Source organism: Nilaparvata lugens, chromosome 6 (assembly GCF_014356525.2).
Source record: "Nilaparvata lugens isolate BPH chromosome 6, ASM1435652v1, whole genome shotgun sequence".
Lineage (NCBI taxonomy): Eukaryota > Metazoa > Arthropoda > Insecta > Hemiptera > Delphacidae > Nilaparvata > Nilaparvata lugens.
In genome coordinates this window covers 22,525,041-22,552,544 of record NC_052509.1, presented here as the reverse complement: position 1 = coordinate 22,552,544, position 27,504 = coordinate 22,525,041, and the positions used below count along the sequence as shown (strand labels likewise).

The following is a 27,504-nucleotide window of genomic DNA, read 5'->3' as shown; positions in this document are numbered from 1 at the left end:
AAAATAACAAACTATTGATACGATAGACAATACTTTTGGATACTTGAATAATATTTATTCTAGCTTGCTGCTTTGAGGGCCAGGTAAGCTAATAACTTTCCTGTCCGGTCACCCATCACAGTCTACAGCGCTCTACACTCTACAGTGCTCCTGTAGGCTGTACACAATTGTAGTCTTTGGAGTTCAGAATCTATTTTAGAATTGTCTGGCTCAAACAACAGCGAATGCTTATTGCTCCTATTTTACTTGTTCTTCTGTAACGTCTCATACGTTTCTATCTTCTCTCTACTTGCCATTCTTACTTAATTTTCTTTTCTATCCTTTCTTTTGAAATAATGTTGAACACGAATTTTCATTTCAAGAAATGTAGGAAGAAGGAGAAGGAATAATGTAACTATAGTGAGGTCCACATGATAATGGCAGTATTTGATTAACATTGATGTTTCTGTCCTTGTCTATCATTCGATAAAGCAGATAGTGCTATGATTTTACAGCTCCGCAATGTTGCTAGATTGTTTTTTAACAATTTAGAAATATAATTAGCAACATATTCAATCTCAATTATGAAAATTTATTATTCAATCGTTGAAAAATATATTCCCTTGACGAGTAAAATATAATTATTGATTATTTTAAAGAGAAATGAACAGTTCATATTACATCAAATATACCGATATGAGCTATCCTCTAAAGAAGACAGAGAATCGGCAACGCAATTATCCAACATTATTCCCTGTCATTTTAACGTAGACCTCACTATGGACAGAATACTGTAGATGAAAATAGTGTCCGAATCAATACGAATAATTTACTAGATAGATAAATGAAGATAATAGAAGTAAAAATAAAAACCAAAAACAAAATGGATGACCATGTAATAAGAAACCAGAATTAGAAAGAGGAAGATGTCAGACCAACCAATCACAAACAAGATATACATAGCGAGTTTTTGCAACTTCAGTTATGTCGCTTCTCGCACCCCAATCACCATCTTTCCTTATTTATCCAGTCTCCTTCAAAGAGATCTCTACTCTCCATTTGAATGTGGACATTGGATACCCATTTCTTTCGCGGACTTCCACGCCTATTTCTGTTCGCTGGTACCCAATTGCATACTTTCAAAGGAAGTCTTCCTTCATTCATTCTGCGCAGGTGTCCATACCATTTTAATTGTTTCTCTCCAATGACATCCATTATTGTGTTTTTTGCGCTCATTCTCTCTCTTATTATATCATTCCTGATTCGATCCAGCAACGTCAATCCTAAACTCCTCCTCCAGTACATCATTTCCGCTGAAAGAAGTTTTTGAGAAGTTAATTTGGCCACACACCACACTTCTGACTCATACGTCATGACTGGCTCAATCATTGCCTGGTAGGCTATATATATATGTATTTATGTATTTTTGGTTGTTTTTATTCCATAGGATTGGATGTAGTGCTCTAATCATATTTTTTCCCTTCCTTATCTTCCCCATGATATCCACTCTATCCCTTCCATCATCACTAATAACAACGCCGAGGTACTTGTACTCCTTAACATTTCTAATCAATCCATTTTCAGTTTTAATATCCTGTCCTGTGCCTCCGAACTGCATGCATTGTGTCTTTTCTGTGTTAACCTCCAAGCCCCATTTTTTGTATTCTTCTATCAAGAAGAATATGATTTTATTATCATATAGGTCATGTCCTGATGATCTATAGACAAACAAACATGACAAACCTGATGACAAACAAGATACAAATTTAAACCATGCCTGCTCTCTTCTCATTGATCAACATAGTCAGAGAGGGAATTGTAGAATTTTGCTGGTAGTTGAAATAGGTTTCTGTTTTTATACTTTTGATTGGTGATAGATTTTCTGAATGACACTGATTTTATCGATTTTAATTGGTTGTTTATCTCTATAGAATAGTGTATTCGAGGTTAGGAACTTAAATTTTGTTGGAATTGAAATTAATAAATGTGTTACTTTAAAAAGCCAACAATCCACCTTCACCAGAGGTGAATTTCTTATTCATTTTGAATTTTAGTAGCCTACAAACTTTATTTTAGCCCAAATATAATTATTTAAAAATTCATTCAATTTATAGAGAATGAGACAAGAGTAGAATAGCTTCAATGAAACTTTTAATTTGAAAAGCAATAAGAGGTGAGAGTTGGTTGGTTGAATTTCGTTCACTAGAAAACTGTGAGCGCATCTTTAGTTATCCGTAGCACCAAAAGCGATGTAGTAATATTTATTCACTGGTCATTTTCCCCTAACTTCGTCACCAAAAGAATCCACTCAGCTGATGAAGACTGGTTCTCCATTAATCGACTATCTTTTTCTTATTCTCCTTCTTTTTTCTCTTCTTCCTCGTTCCCTTCCTTTTAAATTCACTTAATTTTCTGTATCTTGATGGTCTCTTTATTCGTCCACCCAGAGAAACGACGAACAGGAGGAATACAAACTTATGTGAAGATAGGAGGCCCAAAACAAGATAAACAACTCCGTCGATAATCATCTGGAATATACAACTCTCTGGAATCCCGGAATGCTGCAGGAAAAGGAGAAATCATTTACATGTTATTACAAGGTTTCAAAGAGATATGATATTAGAGGTAAACGGACCTTTTTAGAAACAGTCAGAAAGCAAGAAGTGTAATTAAATCGACTCATTCGTTATTAGAATATATAAGGAGTGACAATCGTATCAGTTGGTGTATTTGAATGGGTTCCTTGGAGTGTAAGGGATGACAGATTGTCATCTATTCGTAAAAGGCGAAAATAACTAGTAACCAGTCTGCAAAAGATATCACCCATGCAAGATCAATAAATCCAATACTTTTCGAAAGGATAATAAAGGAGTCAAAAGTTGGGAGATGTTATGAAATACTGTTCGAACTATTCGGTTTTACAAGACAACTACATTTTAATGTCACAATTTAATATTAATGATATTAAAGAATGCATTATAATTTCTTATTTATAACAAAGATTTCTTTGCTAATGGCTTATCTATATGCTTTGGAACCGGCAATGAAACTAATTTCAATGTCCTGTTATTCCACAACTTCTAGTGGTTTAAATTTTGTGTCACATTCCACCATCGTCTAGGTCTACGAGCTCGTTTGTTGATCGACTTTCACTCGAACAGATGAATGAATAGTTTGTGCAGAGTTTAGTTGGATACTGAATAATAAGTTTCAATGCATTTTTCGATAAACACTAATTTTGCATGATTTAGAAAACTCTGTTTCGTTGAATTTTCATTCTCACTACCAGTAGGTGGTCCTTAAATTTTATTGGAAAGTAGATAGTAGGCCTGAGCTTTGCCCATTCAGCTTTTCATTTACAGTACGGTACCACACATTTCAATGGGTTACTTTTTGCATGATCTAGGAACACTCGTTTTTTCAATCAATTGCCCTAATGTTCAAGTTTGTTGAGTGCATAAGTTTATTCGGTGAGTAAGCAATGATTATATCCAGAAATAGAGTTCTCAATAAATTTTCCTCATTTTTGCAGCGCTAGTAGTTGAGTTGGTGAGTGAACTGTAAGCAGTGATTTTGGCCAGGAATAGAATGAGGAATTGGGTAGGGTTGGTCAGATGCCCCCCGCAAACCGACAGCGACGTCCCAGAATAGATGTTGTTATTGGACGCCCGCCTAACGTCGCGACGCTACTAGCTAGGTAACGACGCCGGTCGACGTCCTCTTTCCAAACTCTTTCATGTACCTTTTCCTGTTTTCCTGTCATCTTTTCTTCATTATCTTGATTCTCCTTTACAAAACTTCAGTGTCTCCTTTGTTTGTACACTCACATTTAGTGTACTTGGATTAGTGTGTTTTTAATTCTGGTTTTACAAAGGGTTGGTGAAAATTATGAAAACAGCACAATATTTTACTTCACAAGTATGGTTTGACAGAAGGTTTAATTAGGGATCCTATTCGATTTAGGGAAACTTTATTCCTGTCGCTCAAAAATGTTGGTCTGCCATCTTGGTACTACCATTTTGAATCCTACTCCATTTTTTTTCTTCAAATCATCGATAACTCAAACCGTTCCAAAGTAATTCAAAGTATATTCACAAAAGAATATACTAATGGAGTATTTTGATAGGGCTAATTTAGGTGTTTAATTATTATAGAAATTACTATACTCTTTGCAAATTTACTTCAGACTTGGAGGAATTTGCGGCGCAGAGAAATGGAGGGGATCAGCCAATTGCAGTGATGGATAGAGTCACAGGTGGAAGCGCAGTTGTCAATTTGTCGATTAGATTCAATCGAGTCTGTGATTGTGGAGAGGAAACTTCCAAAGTTTAACATGAGCGCTTGAAAATACTCACTGGAAATCAGAGAACGCTGGCCGGTACAGAACGCAAACATAGCCGCCTTTGTATCCTTGCCGCTGTGTGCCTTCTCTGCTGCGCGGTGTCGTCCGATGAGCGATTCGGCAAAAAATAGTCCACTGAGCGATCCATTGTTCAGAATAACAATAAGGATAGGGCAGACGCTATGAATGGGAGGACTTGGGTGTCATTAATTATCAGGAACTGTGACAGAGGAAGGCTAAATGGGTAGTGTTGTGTGTATGCTCGCAATACGATTTAATGATAATGATTGAATCAGAAATTCAGAACCCACCACCTTCCATAAAAAAAAACTCCTTAAGGCTGTGCAAAGGCTAAAAATATAATAAAACATTGTTTTCCGATCATTACTTTTTGAGATAAATGAGCGCCTAAGGTTTAATTCTTTTTGGGACAGAACATTTCAAATTCGGTAAGAGATAAATCCATGAGATTTAGAGGATAAATTCTTCATGGTATTGTTGATCTAGTAAAACAGAAATTTTCTGAAAATATAGATTTTTGAGAAAGTTATTCAATTATTAAAAAAACTTGATAATATTCAACTTTGAAAAATATCACCAGTAGAAAGTTTATTTTTAGCCTTAAGGTGTGCAAAGGCCAAACGATTTTTGAAAAAGCTATTCCATTTTCAAAAAATGACTAAATTCCAGTTATTTATTGACAATTGAATAACTTTATCAAAAATTGATGAAAGTGGAAGGTGGTAGGTACTGCTTCAATCATCATCAATATAATATCGTATTACGAGTATACACATACTCTTGTGGCCTTCCTCTGTCACTGTCCCTGATAATTAATGACACCCGAGTCCTCCCATTCATAGCGTCTGCCTATCCTAATTGTTATTCTGAACAATGGATCGCTCAGCTGACTGCTAAACCCCAAAATCGCTCATCGGACGTAACCCTGCTGCTCGGAGTACAGTACCCTCTCTAGTGTACCATGACCTAGTCACCATGACACTTGAAAATGGTATGAGTGCTCGCAACTAGTTTTGTTCATGTGAAAAATGAAAAAAGGGTACAAGTAAGTTCTATAATAATTAAATACTGATTAGAATTTTCTGTGCAAGTGTTAAATATGTTATTAGATGATACTATAGGTATTCCATTCACTAACACTTGAAACAGTAAAATTTAATAGTTCAGATTTTGTTTTAGGTTTATGTACTCATTTAGTACCTACAAATGTGAATAGCTTAGAAACGGGTTGAGGTATCGGTAATCTGAGTTCGGTTTTCGCCCTTCATTTTCTCAAATCAACCAGTAGTCCAGGCAATGAATGCTCAAAAAAGGGTATAGAGGGAAGAGTTTGGAAGACAATTTTTGACCCCGCAGTTCTGTTTAGGGTAGTGAGGAGGTAAACATATCAAAAGTCCCCACCCCCACCCCTTTAGCACAGGTAGTGAGGAGGTTAACATATCAAAAGTCCCCACCCCCTTAGCACAGAGGGCTAAGGGGGCTGTGCTAAGGGGGTGGGGGTGGTTCAAAGGTACCATTTTTTGGTTTCTCGCATATAACTCGAAAATTATGCATTATACAGACATGCATATTCTATAAGAAATTGAAGCTTGCATAATTTCCTACAATATTGATATAACAACTTTTTCTATATCTTTTCTACTTTTCGAGATATCCGCTCTAAAAGTTGTGACATTTTAGAAAAAAAACATTTTCCTTCAATCTTTTGCTATTTTTGCTCATAACTTTTTGAATATCGATGGGAAAAATCCATGCTGATCATGAGCTTATAGAGCATCAAATTCTCTTCAATTTGATGTATAATTTCACAAGTTTACGCATATCCCCACGACTGTTGCAGCAGATTCAGTGTTGAGTGTGAGATCTTCAGTTATGCAAAAATAGACCAATTGACTAAGGAATTTGGAGAGAATGTTTTGAACACAATTTTTGACTTCGCAGCTTTGTTGGGACCAGTTAGGGAGTGAAAATATCAAAAGTCCCTATCCCTACCCCTTGTGCTAAAGGGTTGAGGGTGGTTTAAAAGTTGCATTTTTCAACGTTTTGCTTACAGGTTCATATCTCGAGAAAAAAGCGTTCAACAGACATGACTAACTATTCAGAAATTAAGCTTGATAAATTCTCGTTTTTTTCAAAAATGTTACATCTTTTAGAGCGGGTATCTCGAAAAGTGAAAAAGATATAGAAAAAGTTGTTAGATCAAAAACTGTAGGCAACTGACTTGTTAGATCATAATTGTATGAAATTATGCAAGATTTAATTTCTTATAGAATAGTCATGTCTGTAAAATGCATAATTTTCGGGTTATATGCGAGAAACCAAAAACTTGTACCTTTGAACCACCCCCGACCCAATAGCACAGTGGGTAGGGGTGGGGGACTTTTGATATGTTTACCTCCTCACTACCCTTGAAAGAACTGCGGGGTCAAAAATTATCTTCCAAACTTTTCCCCCTATAACACTTCGTTGACTGGGCTACAACTTCCCATTAAAAAAAAAACGGAATTGCATTCAAAACCATGGTTCCAAAATGGAATGCCAAAGTTTTGAGTGACAGAAAAGTATTATTCAAATTCGGATAGGATTCCAATGAAACTACTGTCAAACTATTCTTGTCAAAGAAAAGTTAAAAATGTTCACCAACTCTGTATTATACCAGAAAAACATACTCGTATTACACCATACTACAAAAACTGCACTTCTTTTTGATCGACTTGTTTTTACTTGTCAAGTCTATTTTTGGTCTACTTGTTTAAACTTCCAAGAACCAATTGTTTTGATACTCAGTATATCTCGAGCTCATTCTTAATTTCTTCGTTTTCATTCATGTCCAATATACCTCCTTATTTAGACAATTTTTTTTTTTACTTTTTTTGCATACACCGCATATTTGCTTCCTCATATCAGCCTTCTGCTTGTTGGTTTTCTTTTTTATATTTTCTTAATAGCCTTTTCTGAGTTTACCCAATTGATCTCAAATCTTTAGTAGGAATTTCATTCACTCGAAATTATTGTAATATGAAGCTGACTTTTTCCGCAAATTCTATATAGAATTCATCTATAAATTCGACATGTATTGAACTGATCAGAATTGAACATTTTTGTCAATGAGACAAATCGTCAGTCCAATCGACCGACAGCATTCTCATCAACGATCTTCAGTGTGTGACCACGTGATCGAGATGGAATTTTGTTTTCGTCGAAGGTGCTTGTGTCTAGGTGGAGGGGGAGAGAAGAGGAGATGTATGATAATACCATGAGGAACCGGAATTCAGATTCGGTTTGTCGGTTTGATCTCGACCGGCTTGTGGTGTTATCTTCTTTCTCATCCTCCTTCCTTCTTCTTTTTCTTTAGAATTTTTTCTCCTTCTCCTTTCTTCTTCTTTTACATCATGATATTTTCTTTAGAAGACGAAAAACCGAACGTGTGGTCTGGCCACCCATAGTAGGATAACAACTCGAGCCAAACAGCTTGACTTGTGACATTCATATGAGTTTCGATCTTCAATGAATATGCTAAAAATTCTACATTTGTTATACAACTGGGGTAAGCTACATTTTTTCATAAATTAGTAGAGGTGAATCATTTCTGACAGAAAATAAATACATCGTAAAATTGAATGCGAAGTAGATAGCCTATGTTGAATATTGATCAAGATGTTGGGTACCCACTGCCCAGTAATAGGTTGGATACAGATAGTATGATGTTATGATGAAGTGTTTTTGAATCATGGAGCAACTTTATAGAACAGCTTTAGTTGTTGACAGTGAATTGAACTGAAACATTCATCTATTGCCGTAATCTTCGTGCAAACCATCCTGACTCAGTATAAAGTAACGTAAATTTTTCATCATTTCTAACCCTACCTAGAATTCTGGTTTTGAACTGCATCCGTTTATTAGCAATAAATTGTATAAGTGCAACAATATTTAGCCGGCCAGGGTTGGTAGAGTGAGCCAAGGCGTTACAACCTTTAGTTTACTATGCCTGGTCGTGGGTTCGAATCCCGCCGGGAGGCATAGTAGTTTGATCATATCAATCCATTACTAACACACAAGCAAAACAGCATTATCCCTGAAAAACGTTTTTTTTTTCAGAAATATTACTCCTCTACTAAGAATTAGATATTGAGAGCTTTTCCACGTTGAATTCTTCATGAATTGAAGAGCTTTTACACGTTTAAATCTTCATGAATTTCTCTTTCACTTCACACACAGCAGTATACTCATTAAGTTCGTTATACACCATAAATGAGCTAGATTCCAAAAATTGAACTCAAGAAACAGACTAATCAGAAATTCTTGGAATGACAAGGGGTGAAGCAGAAATAAATGCGGAACGGAAGCTCAAAGTATTTTCAAGAGAGCAGAAGCACAAAAAATGACTGATACTGTTTGAGGAAAGCAATAATGAAGAGATGTGTCGGAGGAAAGTGAAAGAAACAAACGCAGAAAATAGAGATGGAGGTAGGTAGCCAGTCAGAGTGGATAAGTATATGGAACGGATGTTTGCTGGGGGTCCGGAATTAGATTCTAGAGAGTGGCAACAAGGTAAGAGAAAGGAAAAAGAAGGAGTAGAAGACGATCCTTTCAAAAGAGAAAATGTTGAAACAGAAAAATAAGAAGGGGACAGGAGGGATAAGAGAGGTGATGAAAAACACAGCTAGGAGGGTAAAATAGACGAAGAAGAATAAGTAAAAATAGATAAGAAGAAAGAGTAAAAGTAAAGATCATGATGATTTAAAGTTTAGAGGATGAACAAGAAGATGATGAAGAAGAAAAGAAGGGATAAGGATAAAATGAAGAGAAAGTAAAAGGAATAAAAATAAATAAGATGAAGCAAAAGGAGGGAAGAGAATGAAGGAAAAAGGGGACAAGGAGAAATATTATCAAAGAAGGAAAAGAAGATAACGAATATACAGAAGAAAATGAAGATGAGAAATAGTGGAGTAAGGACAGGGAAGGACAGGGAAGTCAAGAAGCCAGCCGGCAATGCCACATCATCAAAGAGGAACCGAAGGGGATTCATAGCAGACCGAGACAGAAAATACGAACAGGACAATGTGAATGAGAGAAACAAAGAGAAAAACTGTCGTCGTAGCTGGCGACGTGCAATTGGAGGCCAAAATTAAACGCGACCAGAGTTTATTTTGAGACACGCGTCTGTGGCCGGCAGACTGCTGCTTTGCTCACAGTGCACGGTTCACGAACTAACCCACTCACAAACATAAAACGTCAGTACTTCGCCTAAGTAAATGATGATCTCTGGGCGATATCCGGTGCATTGTATGCCCAATAATATTGCATCCCGAATCGAATTTTGACATTATTGTTACATGAATTTCATTCATCTCATAAGCTACAAGTAAAATTTTTTTGTCTTATTTTTACTTTCCTTGCCCTATTACCATAGGTAAGGAAAGTATTGCTTTCCAAAAAAATTAAGGTACCCAATTTCTAAATATCTATACGTTTCAAGGTCCCCTGAGTCCAAAAAAGTAGTTTTTGGGTATTGGTCTGTGTGTGTGTGTGTGTGTGTGTGTGTGTGTGTGTGTGTGCGCGCGCGCGTGCGTCTGTGTACACGATATCTAATCTCCCAATGGAATGACTTGAAATTTGGAACGTAAGGACCTTACAATATAAGAATCCGACACGAACAATTTCGATCAAATGCGATTCAAGATGGCGGCTGAAATGGCGAAAATGTTGTTAAAACAGGGTTTTTCGCGATTTTCTCGGAAATGGCTCCAACGATTTTGATCAAAGTTTTACCTAAAATAGTCATCGATAAGCTCTATCAACTGCCACAAGTCCCATATCTGTAAAAATTTCAGGAGCTCCGCCCCATCTATGCAAAGTTTAATTTTAGATTCTCAATTATCAGGCTTCAGATACAATTTAAACAAAAACTTTCGAGTGGAAAAAATTGAGCATGAGAATCTCTACAATTAATGTTCAGTAACATTTTCAACTAAAATTAAAAAAAAGCTCGATATTCGAGAAAATGTGATTATTCAATTGCAAACTGTTGGCAACTGTTGATTCTATTAAATGATTCACTATGAAGAGATAGCAGACCTCGTGTGTCTCCAGAGATATTGCCCTGTTACCAGCTGGCTCAAATCTTTGAATAGTAGACTTGGGATGCGCAGGAACACTAGCGTCACGTGATCAATTTTCATAACGGCAAGGAAAGTTGTGTGAGTGCGCCACACCAGATTTTTTGTTTCGTATAATAATACTAATATTATTAGTATTATTCCTAGGTAGACAATGTGTATATCATTTCAATTGTTTTTCCGCAAAATGAAGAATTATTGGTGATTGAATTATTTTCTAGATTAAAGAAGCTAAAAGCTAAGTTACAGTGGCCTACCATTTTTGAAAAAGTAATTACGAAATTTAAAGTTTTTAATGTCTTTTCCAATTTTACAACATACATGATCAAGTGTCATATTATTATATTTTTTTTACTGATGCGGATGAGTAACTTGAGCTGTGAGAGACCTCGCTAAAATAAAGTGATTGATTGATTTGCTGCCTTTATTAAAAAAACCTGGGAGGGCGAAGTTAGGTCGCAGCCGGCCCTCTCTTACACTTAACCCTCCAATACAATTCTAAGTAAAGCTAAAACACTGTACAACAAAGATTATAAGACTATGAAAACTAACTAATTTTACTATACTAAATACTTTCAAATATCAAGTGAAGGAAAGAAAAAAAAATTTCTTTCGAATTTAAGTCAGTGGAAAAAATACAATAATAAAAAGAGAAAAGTGAAAACGGTATAAAAGTCAGTTCAAAATCCATAGACCATTTCGATAGAAGTAGGAAAGAAGAAGAAAGGAATAGATAAGGAGGGAAGAAAACACACACACACACACACACACCACACACACACACACACACACACACACCAACACACACTTACGTTAAGATTCAGTTAACATTCCAGCCGAGTCCACCACCTCTGATCCACCGCAAGACAGCTGCGCCGAACCGACGATGTCCCTCAACAAGCCTTAGTTCAGCAGGCAGAGAATATCTCTGAATATCAGAGGAAGTGAAATATAGATACAACATAAAAAGTTACGTAGAACGGAATAGTCCGGGCGCAAAAGTCATACCGTGGTCATTTTTTAGTAACAGCCGTGGAAGATGTCTCAATTTCTTCGTTAGGTTTAGCTTAAAGAGGATCGTGATGATGATAAGTCGGAATCACAGGCAAACAACTCGAAAACAAGATGGCTTCCAAAATTTACCAAACAGGGGTTTGCTATATCGCTTGTATTTTAATAACCGTTAGAGATATTCATCCATTTTTTTAGACTAAAATATTAGTCGTATTCATTTCCTCAATAAATCAAACAGTTTCCTTGATAAAGTAATATATATGTAAAAATTTAGGGGTTTTTCGATTTGATTTTTGTTTTCTCCGATTAACTTCGAAGCAAATAATCTAAAGAAAATTAGAAAAATAATTAATGTAGCCACATTCATTGCCAATCCATTTAAGTATATTGTTATTTATTTGCGATTCGTGTTGACGCTGTGGAAGGGGAAACAGTCGACGCGGTACGGCGTGGCTGACTCTCTTCACCATAGTAAACAGTAAAATACAGTAGTAGGACTACTGCTTTCCAAGTTGCATCTTATTCACACTATGGCGCTCGAAACAATCAATTTTGTCTATTGTTTTGACATGCGATGAGACTAATTTTTCACATTTCAATTCTCTAAAATCATTTTGTTGTTATATATGTGCTAAATCATGCATTCTATGACAGACAAAGATATTGTTTGCATCCGATAAAATATTCATACTATTACATGATATAATACATATTTAAAATATGTGTGTATGATCATAATTCTATGCTAAAATTTATCATAAGTTATGAATGTCAAAAACTGAGATAAATCATAGATTAGTCTACAATAGTGTTAACAGTGGCAATTTCCTGAAAAATCATAGCGTGCAGTGTTTGCTGTTTCTCTACAGTAGTTAATATTCTCCAAGCCAGGTTGATAATATACCTTCAGTTTAGCCAAATATATATGACGGCTGAGGCATAAAAAATTAATACATTGGGCTTATTGAGTTGAAACTTTCTATGATTCTCTCTGTAAAGTAGCTTATCTTCCGTTCTTACTAGTTGAATCTACATTATTTAGACAGTCCAATATGAATATTCAGTAGATTCTAAAGATGAAAGCCATGCAAACATACAAATTAAGGAAGAGTAAGCATGCATAAAAGGTAGGAAAATCATGAAAGTGTTTCACATTTAACCACAAAGTACCCTACTGTATAAGATTAATTGAAAGATGATTCATCATCTTCTATTATTTTTGTTAACATATCGATTTTTCACCTCCACTCGCATCTTGTCATTCATTACACAAGGTTTGCAGAAGCTTTTCTTTGTCGATTAATTTTGATTGAAATTGATCTCGATTAGGGCACCAAAAGAATAAATCATTTTCTATTTGAAGCATCCAAATTAAATCAATTGAACATGATTTCTTATGACTTAGCATTCACAGATTTAGTTGGGTGAAGCTATTTGAAAAATGTACCTGATTATCAATTTCATGGTTTTTATACCATTCTAGTTCATTGTGATCATTGAAGGGTTGAAGTGATGAGTTAGTTCAAGTGAATTCTAGTATACAAGTATATTGTGCTTATAATGGGCTCTTCTTTATTTTCTATCGATGTTTTGCTCCAGTAGGTAGAGAAAATTTAAAATGTTGGTTTTACATTTTATAAGCTTTATAAATAATATAAATTAACGGTAATATTTAGTAACATTTGTTAATATTTGAACCGAATGTGCAACAAATTAATCTACTTTCAGCTTGAAAATTTACAACTTATTAGGAGTACAGTGTTATCATATAGTATCTCAGGTAGGCCCACCCTTTTATTTTTTTTTGTTCACGTGATCTGATGATATTCATTCCATTATTAAGTGTTTAAATTATAAAGAGTGATGAAACAAGATAAAACACAAGAAAAGCTATGAAAAGAAATTTTGAATCTTCATTTTTCACAAAATAAGGATAAGTTGAAGGAGTCGGACACATAATATATTATCATGAAACTTCGTTGAAAAACAATATCTGAAACTAGAGTTATCAAATTGTGTTACCTCTGACTGGTATGGAGAAGGCACACCTGAAATTAATATAATAAATTCTGTGAGCTAACAGCGAAATCTTGATTTTTATCATGAGCATGGTTAAATCAAGAAAATTGTAATATTTTTTTAGAGTATTGAAAAGTGAAAATCTATATACAGCGCATGACAAAACAATAGACAAAATTAATGTTTCGAGCGCCATAGTGTAAATGAGATGCAATATAGACAGCAGTATTATACTGTTTACTATGGTGAAGGGAGTCAGCCGCGTCGGCTGTTTCCCCTTCCACAGCGTCAACTTGAATCGCAAATACATAACAATATACATCAATGGATTCGCAATGAATGTGGCTACATTAATTATTCGTCACATTGTTCTTTAAAATTACTTGCTTCGAAGTTAAACGGAGAAAACAAAAAAATCAAATCGAAAAACCCCTAAATTTTTACATTATATTATTTTATCAAGGAAACTGTTCGATTTATTGAGGAAATGAATCCGACTAATATTGTAGTCCTTAATTTAACGAATCGAATGACATATAAAAGATTTTTTTCCGATTAATGGTTACAGAGATAATTGATTTCCAGTTTGCTGTTTACTATGGCTAAGCGAGTCAGCCGCGCCGTTCCGCGTCGACTGTTTCCCCTTCCACGGCGTCAAATCGAATCGCAACAATATACATCAAAGGATTTGCAATGAGAGTGACTACATTAATTATTTGGCTCATTTTCCTTTAAAACTACTTGCTTTGAAGTTAATCGAAGAAAACAAAAAAATCAAATCGCGAACCCCCTAAATTTTTACATATATATTATTTTATCAAGAAAACTGTTAATTTTATTGAAAAAATGAATATGACTAATATTGTAGTCCATAATATAACGAATCGAATGGCATATAATAGAACTGTTTCCGATCAATGGGTACAGAGATAATTGATTTTCCGTGATTACCTGCATTTTTCAACTTTGAGGGGGGCTAGGGGGGGAAAGCTCCAAGGGGATTTCTTGGGACTTTTGGGAGAATGACCCTCTGGGAGGGTTCTATCGATGGTAAAAGATTCAGCTTTTATTTAATTTTCGGATCGAAAAAACCTTTATTGACTGGGCTAAAAGAAAACCCTGCATGATTTCTGGTGCGTTTTTCCATACGCATGAGGTAACATTCTAGAACTATAAAATCGATTTAATCATGACTACTTGAAGATAGAGGCTTGCTAATGGTCTTAATCTCTTCGTTAAAACAAGACGAATAAGAATATTGATGATTGAATTAACGAAAATATTCGACATCATTGAAAAATACAAGATGGCGGTCCTTATTGACAGAAATTTTTATATCGCCTGCTATTCAGTTATTGTGAGAGATATCAGATTGGTTTTACCACCATAGTGTTTAGATTAAACAAACATTGATGTTCAAGAGAATCATCTCAAAGCACAAAAATACGCCAAGAGGGATTTTGAATTATACATCTAAATGTTAACAATCGGAAAATATTGTTGATCAAAAACTGAAATTCATCAAAATTGATTTTTCCTTCAAATTTCACTCATTTTTGAAAAATCATAACTGAATGATGTCATTTTATTCAGAATTTCATGATCTAAAAAAAAGCGAGAGCAAATATTTCTGTCCGATTACGAGATTAGGCCGAAATGGCTGAAAACTCGAAAATGAGCCGAAAATACAAGGTTTTTGGGCCACTCTGTATCTAGCACAAGGAAATTTTGCATGAAGAAATTGGTTTTGGACTTCTCTTATGTACCCAAATAATATATTAAGAAATCAGAACTACAATATAAATTGCAAGCACACCCCCTTTTTTATGACTATATTGACTGGACTTTAATGCAAGCCTTTTTTCTATAAACCCTATTGAGATATTTTTAGACCAGACTATTTGGATAATTTTGGAAATAAGCTTTCCAACACATCACATACATAATTATGATGAATAACAATGAAATCGCTTCTACTATTCAGGTGAATCAAGACGGAAACTCACGGATGATCATCTTAACTGACTATGCAATACATACGTATTACAATACATAATAATATTACAAATAATATTAGACCTCAATATTATTACATAATCAATAGAATTTCTATATGGTATGACTTTTCATGCAATATATTTTATCCCGGTTAGTGCAACCTGGTAAGAGCATTGTAATAATCTAATATCAAAAAACAATATAACAATATCCAGGAATAATATTATCGAAATAGAATGAGAATTACTGTAATCCATTATCATTGTTGGGTGCGTTGCTGACCTCAAAAACCCAAAATAGAATTACAGGAATTTTAGCTCACGACTTAAATAGGATTTCAAAGCTGAGCACTTTCGGGCAATACCAGATGTGGACATTATAAGAGAGAGCAATGGCCTATCCCAACAAGCAATTCCAAAACGGCGCAACCAACAAAGAAGAAAACTACGATTGGTGGTCAGTTGCCATGGTTACCACACGTTTCTCCACACGCAGCTGCTGCTACCAGAGTGGTCACCTCTCCAAACGGCAACACCCCATAAGAAAATGTAACAATTATTAGCACAAGCTATTTCGAAAACGACAATTTTTAGTCTATTCACAAAGGTTCCAGACTACTTTTCCGGCATAATTTCGTTTCAAGGATACAGGTTTATTACTATGCAATTGACGAGGAATCTGAATGTTTTGTAAAATTGAAACATGTGAGACATGTTTGCAATAAACTGGTCATTGGATGAATCATTTTAGGATGAAAGAAATAAGTTTGAAATTACACAAATTAACTGTAGGTTTCTTCAACGGTACTAAGTGATATAATAATACAAGAAAAATGGTAGATCAACTTCACTGATTGGGGATTTCGCGCAATTGATGAAAATCCAACTCGGGATCAACTGTACACTTTCCATATTGGTTAAAATAGACCAGATCATCTTTTAGAATTTAGTAAAGAACATAGCAAAAAGACAGTGCATGAGAACTTTGCAAAGGCATGGGTAATTGACAATTTTTTCCATTAAAGAAAAGTTTAAAGGTCAAAAATCAACTTGAGTATTCAACTAACCTTCCAGAAGAATAGATGGCACTCTGTCATGAGTGTAATAAGGCGATTGCAAAAGGTTTGTGAGCAGCCTGGAACAAATACAGAAATACCATTACAAATAGTACTCATTTAAAAGAAATCAATAAAATAAAACGTGACAGTACTTTGAAACCTAAAAACATTATATGAAATGATAAACATGCTTTGACAGAAATCTGGAACAAACATTAATTTCAAAGACTTTTACTTGAAGAATTATTTATCAATACCTCAAGATATTATTATTACAAATCTTCAAAAAGACTGAATTGAAGAAAATCGTCTATTTAATCCCAGATGAAAACAAGACTATTGAATGAATAGATGGCATAGAATTCTAAGATGAGATCCTACAATAACTACGTCAAAACTCTCAGTAAGAAAATCTCAACCTTTTCAGAAGGTTGAGATAAAATCTCGAGAGATGAAATCTCAACTGCAAAAAGACATCAAACAGAATTGATAACAAAGTTTAGATTGCAATAGAGACTTCTCAAAGAATTAATCTAAAATAAAGTGGGTGTTGCCAGCTCAACTTTTGCATGGTTTGCAATTTTTTATCAGAAACAAGGCAGCTATTTATCCAACAGCTCTATCGACACGGGAGTTATCTTCGCTGCTTTTGCCTGGAGAACCAACCATCCCTGTCTGAGTGCAAAGAAAATCTATATTGAAATCGTCCACAGTTTTTCTACCGTCTGGGCAAACATCAGCCATCTTTGCAACTGTGTGCAGCGTGTCGTTCCATTATTTACAAACTGTGTGACTGGTGGCAGTCAACACTCAGCAGACATCATTTCCGACTCCGGACAACCCGGCGATTCTGGCGAATTTTTAATAAAAAAAAAACTACTGCAACCTCAAAATAAATTCTAAAGAAAGATCGCTATGTGATGCTGGTGTGAATCAGAGTCAGGAGGATGATGGAATTCACTCTTAAAAACCACATCATCACGTGCATGGCTTTCTTCGTATTGGAGGTGAAATATAGGTAGAATTGTAACAACAACAACAGAAGCTATTATCTATACTTTTGGAAAAATGATTGGATTGTGACAACTTCTAGTCAATTTATTCAGCTTGCATAATTTACATCAAATATAAATCATTCAGTGCAGTTCGTTCAGTCTACTTAGTTTAATTGTATCCATTATTGTTTTCTTCATTGGTTAACAAACTACAGGACACCTTGTAAGCAAGGTTTCTCTGTGTAGATATTGACCAAGTTTTGATAAATGATCTGAGAGATCCTACCCTAAGAGCTCAACTGTACCATAATCTCCATGTTAGCATGACTGAGAACTGCCATACTCAAGCTATATATAAGTGGTTCACATTTTAATTTATCTACAATCTCTTTTCAATATTGTAGAAAGTTCAAATCCAACCGTGTTTGCAAAACCTGCACTTCTTCAGTTCAAGGCAATGTTGTTTCCAAAATGCATTCATCTTTGCCAGCTTCACTGTTGAAGCAAAACACACATGTGTGCGCACACTCACACACGCACACAATCGGAGTATGTTTGGAGGAATGCAGGCGCGTGAGAAGTGATCAAGGAAAGAGTAGGCAGCATCAGCAGCAGCAGTAACAGCAGGACATTCTTCGGACTGAAAGGAAACTGGTCGAAAGAGAGGAAGAAAAACAAGGAGAAAAGGAATAATGATGAGAAAGGAGAGGGGAAGTCATTGAATGGCAAGACAAACCAGGTTGTCGGCACTTGTTGCAATATGCAAATCGACTTCACTAGCCACTAGTTCTGTCCCTGTCTATAGCACATGGCACAGGTGAATAGAACAGCATTCCTCACAGCAATATAATTTATCATTTCCAACATCACTAGAAATTCTAATATCAAAAATACAAGATTATATTCAACCGTGAAATGAGGATGTAAGGACATCAACAAGGAACATGTCAAACGTGCAAATCAGCTTTGAAGATTGGTGGGTAAAGTACCTAAAAATCCAATGAACAATAATTATAATGTGAATAGGTCACAATAACGAGTACTTCAAAAATGTTGGGAGAGTGATTGAACCCAGACAGTGAGTGACTAAGACAGTGGTTGAGGAATTGATATTCACATCCTGCGGTTCGGAAACCACATAATCATGTAGCTTCATTCATAAATCATCGTGCCTCTCACAATTCACGCTTAATCGGTGGTAGGCCGATGCAGGGTTATCAATCTGAAGAGAATTCATCAAGTTGATGAATAATATTGTTAAGCAAGACAAAATCTGAGTTTCTTATGTACAGTATTTTAAAATCCTGATTCAGAAGTAATAAATTAACCATTAAACAACGAGATATTTGATTTTAACCACGGATCAGTACAATGCTGAGTAGGTAAATAAATCAGTTGATCCTGGTTGTGATGTGAATACAATCAATCCACAATCTATTTCTCACAGCAAAAATCCTACAATAATTCTTCGGTACGAGACCCGAAATATTTTCTTCGAAGAAATTAGAAGGAGAATAATTATCAATCTGCAAGAAGCTGTAAACTCCGAAGATTCCATTATACATCAAAACTCGGGGAAGAAACAGTTTTGGGCTGTGCCTGTTGCTCCTTCCCCAATCAATTGAAAGAATTGTGTTCTTTGTATCAATAAATAAATATTATATATTTCATTTCCTTGGACAATAAATTCATTAAATCTTTCAAAACTCTACCCTTTCATTAAAATTTCAATTTAAGTTTTGAACTTGAATTAAGTCGTTAGACTTGAATTAAAACTTCGCGTTCTCTTTACTATCGAGGAACGAACATGACATGGCAGCCATTACTGTGTTGTGGAAAAACTGTGATGTGAGTTGATATCATGATACACCACTACACGTTTTCAATTCATCATCTCGTGAATGGTGATAACATTTCAAATCAATTATCGTTTCAAGTTTTTCAAAATTTCTCAAAAATACAGAACGTACCTGTTTTAAACAGAACGTAATAAAGTACACTTCTATTTACTCTACAGAGGAATTATTCCAAACTCAATATTGAATTTCTTATCCAAGTTCCTAACAAGCAAACACGTGTCAAGCGGTAAAAAAGCGCATGTGCAGCTGCAAAAAAAGCATTTGCAACGGCATTTACATATCTCGGTGCAACAACCCATCAAAGAAATGCAACGGAACCGGCGAGACATAGTAGTAGCAGCAAGTTGTATCAGCAGCAGCATCACCAGCAGAAGCCACAATCCTACTGCTTTAGTGATTTTCACTCTAAACTGTCTGCATTGGTTCAATGAGAAGCATTAGCGCTATCCATAAGGAATGCTGACAATTTGAAGTGCTGCTGCTCGTCCTACAACTAGGTGCGTGCGTGGCACGCTTGGATCAATGAACTCGCTTCCAGACGCGCGCGCACGCTCACACACACAAGTAGCATCAAATAGGAGGAGGAGCAAAGGAAGTAGTGTGTACCCCTCTACAAAATCTTCTGGATCCCATCACAAGTTCACAACCCCAGAATCCTGAGTCGAGTCGAGAATATTCTCGTAGCTTTCAAGGGAAACATGTCTGAACTTCCTTCAAATAGCCTTCCAAGCGTGCTACACCACGGATCTTCTGATGCCTGTCAAGGTCGTAAACGTCTAAATTATAGGAAACAGATTGATGAAAACACCTATTATAGGAAATAGATTGGGTAAACTATTAGCCGAGTGAAGTTGATTATGGTATATGCAATCAAACATGAAATCACAAGAATAGAATCTGGAAATGGAAGTACTGTATATCTTGAGTATTCGAGGGTTATTGTACATTGGAATATACAATTCTGTCTAAATAGTTGTGTATACAAAGAGAATATGGGAAGCAATCACTCAGATAATTATCTTCCCAACCCAACGAAGGATGAGACGATGGTACAGTTTTTCCAAAAAGACGCACTGTACTAGAATATACAAGCTTTTGAATTTATTGAGGTTGGAGATATGAATAATTGGTTAAAACTATTAAATTTTATTTTTAAAAAAATCTATTTATTATCTGAGATTTGCTATTCAAGTATCTGTAACGTCTTGGAATCGAGAATTGTCCTTCTTCTGTTTCAGCTAGAATTATATTTGACGAAACTCTAATTTTAATTGTTATAATTAGGAAAGATAAGGTGGGGAATGGATAAAAAATTAAAACACAATCAATTCTAGCTTATCACTATGAGTTCGAGAATGAAATGCTGAACCCTATCTCTACCTGGAAGTTCATCACAGAGAACTGAAATTCACCATAGAATATAATAGTAATAGTGATGACTTTACCGCAAAACTGTTGATGGGTTTCGTGACTAGGCATCTACAACAGTAATAGCCTGGTGGCAAGTGACTTAACATAGGTACTGTTAATGCAATGCTAATAATATGCATGATTTGACCTGGTGACAAAATAATTTCCCATTCACAATAATAAATGGAATAATTTACTTGCCATCAACATAAAACACTGGAAAAGGGTACTATATCCAGTATCTGTAAAGCAATCCAACATTTAAAATAGTCTAATATGAGTGATTTGTGAGAAGACTAGTAGGCCTACTGCAGTCACATTTAGAAGTGCATTATAATATTTAACTTTAATAAAATTAATTTTGGATGCAAAAAAACTTCTAATTTGAATACACTTTTTAATGGAACCGGAGAGGAAGGATTTATGCATTTAAATGCCTGTCATTGGGTGAAACAAGCCACACCCACTAGTGGGAGGTGGTGAAGAATAGGCCAAAAGGAGAAGTCTCTTGATCGATAGAATTGAATGCTCCTGATTGGAAAAATAATTGGTGAGACGTAGCCTACCAAAAGAACAAGCTACCTGACAGGACGAAAGAATTGCGAGGAACAAAGAATGGATGTCTAATCCTAAATTTAGTTTTAGTTCATCTAAAGAATGAACTTGAAAGAATTATAATTTTTGAAAACTGAAAAATCTTATTACATGCAGTTGGATATGACAACTATATTTGTCACAACTGCAAAAACAGTCATAATTGAATGCAAAGAAAAATTGCAATCATATTGGAAGATTAAATTTAAGAAAGCATCAAGATTAACGAATGACAAATATGTCATTCTCTACGAAGTCGAATATTTTGGGAAAATTGTGTTCAATTGAACCTGGGAAAATTCATTTTGGAGTTGGCAAAGTTTGTGGAGTCTTTTTGTTTGAAACAATTATATCGACAAATTTAATGATAGAATAATTTCAATTTTAGAATGAGCAAACATACTATGAGTTGTATTCCTATGTTGTATTGTAGCTTATGTTGTGGTATCCATATCTAATAGGAAAGACTTGAAATTTTCACGAAACATTTATCAAAACTTGGTTTCGGTTGTTACACTACTACTAGTTCAAAACCTACAATATTAGTTTACATCAATAATGGTGTAACAACCGAAACTAGTTTTTAAAATGTTTTAATAAATAGGTGGTTAAAATGTTTTAATGGATAGGTGGTTAAAATGCTTTAATTTGTGATTTTGAGAGTTCAAGACATTTTCATTTTCACTGACAATCTTTAAGCTGGTTGAGAATAGCATCTTCAGGGGAACCTAATCTATCTTATAAAAATCCAAAACATCAAAAATACAATAGATTGTAAGGCAATATTCAAACAAACTGACAAGCTAATTTTGCCAACAAAATTACTTTGCATTGATTTTAAATCTCTTCAAATAGGTCTTCAACCCAGTACATAAAAATACTGTATAAAATATACCATTTTCAATAAATTCGCATGATAGGCTAATACAATGAATTATTGTGTACTGTAGCAATATCACAAGAAAGTGGCTGAGGATGACTGCGGCCATAGGCGTGGCAAGGCAAGATGAATGCTCTTTCCTCTTCATATTGATCCAGCAGAGACTTTCTCACCAAGGCGAGCCCCGTGAGTATTTCTACGCAACAACCCTGATCCCATTCACATCTTCCTTACTACTCATTCTTATCGTAATCGTATCACCAAAACTGCATCGCTACTCCGAAAAATGGTTGTTTGTAGACTAGTAGTGCCTGTTGCAAATGCACTAAATGATGCCTCTTTTCAAAGTGAAAGCATGAAAATCCTTCAAAACCTAATGAATGATGTCACATTCCACAGATACCACACATTCAATTGTGAGAACATTCTAAAAATCGAGTTAGCAGAATTTTTATTTCAGATTAGGATTCAGCGCTCTTGAATTAGTAGAAAGGTTTGTGAGAACTCTAAAATAGTCGAAAATAAAAACTCTATGAGCACTTTGGTTGAACTTATATATAGCAAGAAAGTACTAGTACTGTAAAATAATAATATCAATGTTTTCCAAAAAAATATAAGCTGTAGAATAAACATATTTAAATTTTTTATTCAATAAAAATGTACTTATTTTATATCATTTTTGTCTACTTGTGTGAAATTTTAATGAGGAAGCTGAAATTGAATCACAATTTTTTGTCTCTATTTTTACAGAATAATATTGAGTACGGTATGACAACCTTTTTCAATCAATCAACTGTCATAGTATTTTAAATACTATATTACACAAGATGTAAAAAGTTCTATACCATACTTATTGAGAGCTGGTTGTGGCTTTACAGTATTACGTATAGAGGTTCAATTCTCTGTCTACTGCTACGCTGTGTGAGTTAAGAGTTGGTGTGTGTCTGTGTGAGAAAGAGAGAGAGAGGTTGATTGATTTTATTGATAGTGTGATAGGTCTCGACAGACCAATTGCGCAAAAACACCATTACAAAACATAATTATATCCAGATAATTAAACAAAATAAACGATAGTATCATGAACAAAATAGTATTAATGCAATTAAGAAAAAGAAAAATTAGTAGATAATTGGAAAATGACAGATTAATTGTTATAATTATAAGATCTATCCAGAAAGCACTATCCAGGAGGAAGAGGGAGGGAATAGAGAAAAATAAGGAGACAGGGAGAAGAGATGCAAAAGAAAAGTAAAAAACACACACACACACACACACACACACATATATATATATATATATATATATATATATATATATATATATAATATATATATATATATAATAATAATAATATATATATATATATAATAATAATAATATATATATATATATTAAAAAGAAACTACATATAGAGCACAACTACTTTCAAGTGGCGTTGAAAAATCTGATAATGAAACTGCACTGCAGCGGGCCTCAAGAAGCCGACTGGATTCACATCCGTCAGAGAGAGAGATTGATTGATTGATTGATTAGTGTGTAGAGAGACAGATTGTTAGATATTGAATAAATAATACTCTTCATATCAACCAACCATCTTTATTTATAATTCATTCAAGACTAAACTGTTATTAACGTTCTGGTAACTAATGTATTGAAATCATATGATAATAATAAATATCATCTGTAACACAGATAACATAACAATAAGGAGGAAATGGAAGTGAAAATTGTCAGAGTTGAATTATTCATATTCAACTTTTTTCATATTCATAATAATTGTTTTTCTGTATTTGGATTCATCTTTTCAAAGTTCAAAATTAAAAAAAGTTTTAAAAGTGTTCATGTTTAGACCTAAACTTTTGAGTGTTCAACCTTTCTCTTTGTGAGCAAAAAATTATTATCTTATTAACCTAGTACGTTTTTACTATGCTAATAGAAAGCTATATTAAAAACAGCCATAACTTCCTTGTTTTGAACAGAATTTGGGGTCGCTGAATTCAAATCTGAAATCGAAATTCCTCTATCTGCATTATTGGACGATTTAGATTTTGGTGGAGAGGATAGCGTTGAAAAGTAGGGCAGGCCGGGCTCGCATTGCTTACTACTATAGTGAGATCCACGTTATAATGACAGTATTTGATCAACTTTGGTTTTGCTATCCTTGTCTATTATTCGACAAAGTCGGTGGTACTATCCTTTTCTAGGTCCAACACGATGCCAATTATGTTTTTGACAGTGTAGAAATATAATTAATTAATGCAGAGAATCGGCATCGCTATTCTTCTATCTTTATCCACTGCCATTATAACGTGGACCTCACTATAGTGTGTAGTGATTTTGCTCCGAGTCATTCAAGGATACGAGCCAAGACAGGCCAAATCCGTAGATGTGTAGGGCCCTTTAGTCTTTAACAATGATTTGGAAGAAAACAAGTGGAAAGGCATAGTCCCAAATATTTCTTTTCCGGATTTAGATAGATGACAAGTTCTAAAATATGATTATCACTTACTACAAAACACAATGAATTGTTCCAATCATAGCAATGATTGGGAGGGGAACAACGGCTCAATCACATTCTCATAATAGCACAGAAAAATTTCGCTCCCCCTCCTCCTCTAGACGAACTCTAGACAACATATCCCTTCCAATTACAAAAGAAATAGTATTGTTGAAATTAGTGGATTTCTACTTCAACTTAAAACTATCAAAGACACAACAACTACTACCAATAATTTAGAATGGCGATCGAACTTGTTGGACAAAATTCGTAATCTTCAACATTGAACGTTTAGTGAGGAATCAAGGGACAGGATCCAATATCTTGGTACACATAGAACATAATACTATATACCACCCTAAAACAATGACATAAGAATCAGTGAAATGACTGATTTTTTTCAGAAAGTAATTATTTGAAGAACAACTAAATAAGCCATGCTCCAAATATTCCGTGTTTGTCAATGGCAGTAATTTCGCAAAATAATTAGCACAAACTAATGAATCACTATTACGAAATGATTTCAGGATGATTTGTAGTATAATTACCCTGTATTTTCCATTGCGGTTGCAACTAGTTGGAGATCAGCAGAAGAAGAGACAACATAGAGAAAGAAATAGGAATAGAAGGCTACGAATTGGAAAAGGAAGAAGTACGACAACAATGAGGAGACGCCGGGTAGGAAGAGAAGTAGAATGAAGAGGAGAAAGATGAGATGAAATAAGAGGAGAGAGAAGAGTATGATAAAAGAACAAATGAAAGAAAACAGGTGGAAAAAACTGTGAAAGAGAGAAAAAAATATTGAATACAAGGAGAAAGAAAGAAGATGATAATGAAGATGAGGATGAAAAAGAAGATAAGGATGAAACAAGAGAAGAAAAAGGAGGAGGAAAACAACAAAACAGAAAGAAAGCCAAGTCACAATAATAATTGTACACTACTGCCAACGACTAATATTAATGCAACAATAATTGCAATCCAAGCCCAACATACTTGCCCAATCCAAGCCCAAAATACTTGCCCAATCCAAGCCCAACATACTTGCCCAATCCAAGCCCAACATACTTGCCGAATCCAAGCCCAAAATACTTGCCCAACATACTTGCCAAATACAAGCCCAACATACGTGCCCAATCCAAGCCCAACATACTTGCCCAATCCAAGCCCAAAATACTTGCCCAACATACTTGCCCAATCCAAGCCCAACATACTTGCCCAATCCAAGCTCAACATACTTGCCCAATCCAAGCCCAACATACTTGCACAATCCAAGCCCAACATACTTGCCCAATCCAAGCCCAACATACTTGCCCAATCCAAGCCCAACATACTTGCCCAATCCAAGCCCAACATACTTGCCCAATCCAAGCCCAACATACTTGCCGCACTGTCAAGGCATCACCAACAAGCTATAAAGATCCCACCAATGTCGGCATTTGTTGAATAGAGCAGCTTTGATGTCATTTATAAGGAATGCTGACAGTTTTGTGTGAATTTCACAGCATGCATTCTATTGCGTATCTTCGGCGTGAGTCAGCCGAGCAGACAGTTAATTCATCACAGCATCTTCAGACATAAATTATAACTTCTTTTCAGGCACGGCTTCATTTCAAGAAGGCTTGTGCTTGACAGACTTCTCATCTATATGATACCATTGTCATCTCACCGTACAATAATCTTCATTCAATTCATTCAGGATTAATTCACTTAATAATTGAATAAATTTATAGTTCCATCAAGTTTCAAATTTCATATACTTATTGATGAATTAAATTGTTTTGGAGAAAAGAACCTACTAATAATTAGAAGAGATTATGAAGTATCAGCTTTGATAAATATGAAAGTATAAACCATATTCATGACAAAGTGTCATCAAATCATCCATGAATGAAAATGGAATTGGGCTTACTCGTATTAATAATTTGAGATATATATTCATATTACAGTATCGAATAAGTAAAATGTTATTGCCAAGAAACTATTTAAGAAATTATCTTTATATACCTAATATAAACTGTATGATGCACGATGCTAAGAAAAGTTTCGATTGTCACACAATATTATCAATCTCTAGAACCAAAGCTTCATTGATGAAGAATATTTTATATAACCTTTTTTCTCAAACTGGAATTCATATTGAAAAAATAGAACATATTAAACTAATCAACTTCCGCAACCATCAATACCTATAAAACTGGAACATTGCCGATATATTTATAATGACAAAAATAACAAATTGCTTCAACTTTAAGTTTTTCATTCAATGCTTTTAATATTGCAGCACAAGATTCGCCATTGTTTTCTCTTAAAACTTCAGCTTTTCACTCAACCAAAAATGTTCTGGAATAAAACTGATATATTAAATTCTAATCACTTGCATATTGTACTATAATTATAACAACCACTATACTTCTCTCTCAACTATTACTACTTTAAAATCGTTGTTAGTCATTCGGAATGGCCTTTCATTTACTTTTGAAACATCAGTACTTCATCGTTTCTTACACCTAAAGAATTACAACTCTAAAATTAATCTTTAGTACACATTCTAAACCATTACTTATGTAAAATTTCTGTTGAACTTTCCGCATGACCTTTCTTTGTAAGTTGGCTAGACAGTCAATACAACCAGGAATATTTAGAAACCCAGAGACAAGTGTAGAAGGAAGATAATCAAGCAGAAAAGCCTGTTAGATGCAGCCGACGGTTGCAGACACAGA

General features: G+C 34.8%; 1 protein-coding gene across 1 annotated transcript; it reads right to left on the bottom strand.

Annotated features, from left to right (window-relative positions):
* Positions 1-1,461: 1,461 nt before the first annotated feature.
* LOC111059393 lies at positions 1,462-27,504 on the bottom strand. Its single transcript, XM_039430447.1, has 3 exons — positions 27,345-27,504; positions 16,559-16,626; positions 1,462-2,540 (listed from the first exon to the last, which is right to left on the bottom strand). Exons 1-3 carry the CDS (start codon positions 27,373-27,375, stop codon positions 2,313-2,315), a joined length of 327 nt encoding a protein of 108 aa, XP_039286381.1. The 5' UTR covers positions 27,376-27,504; the 3' UTR covers positions 1,462-2,312.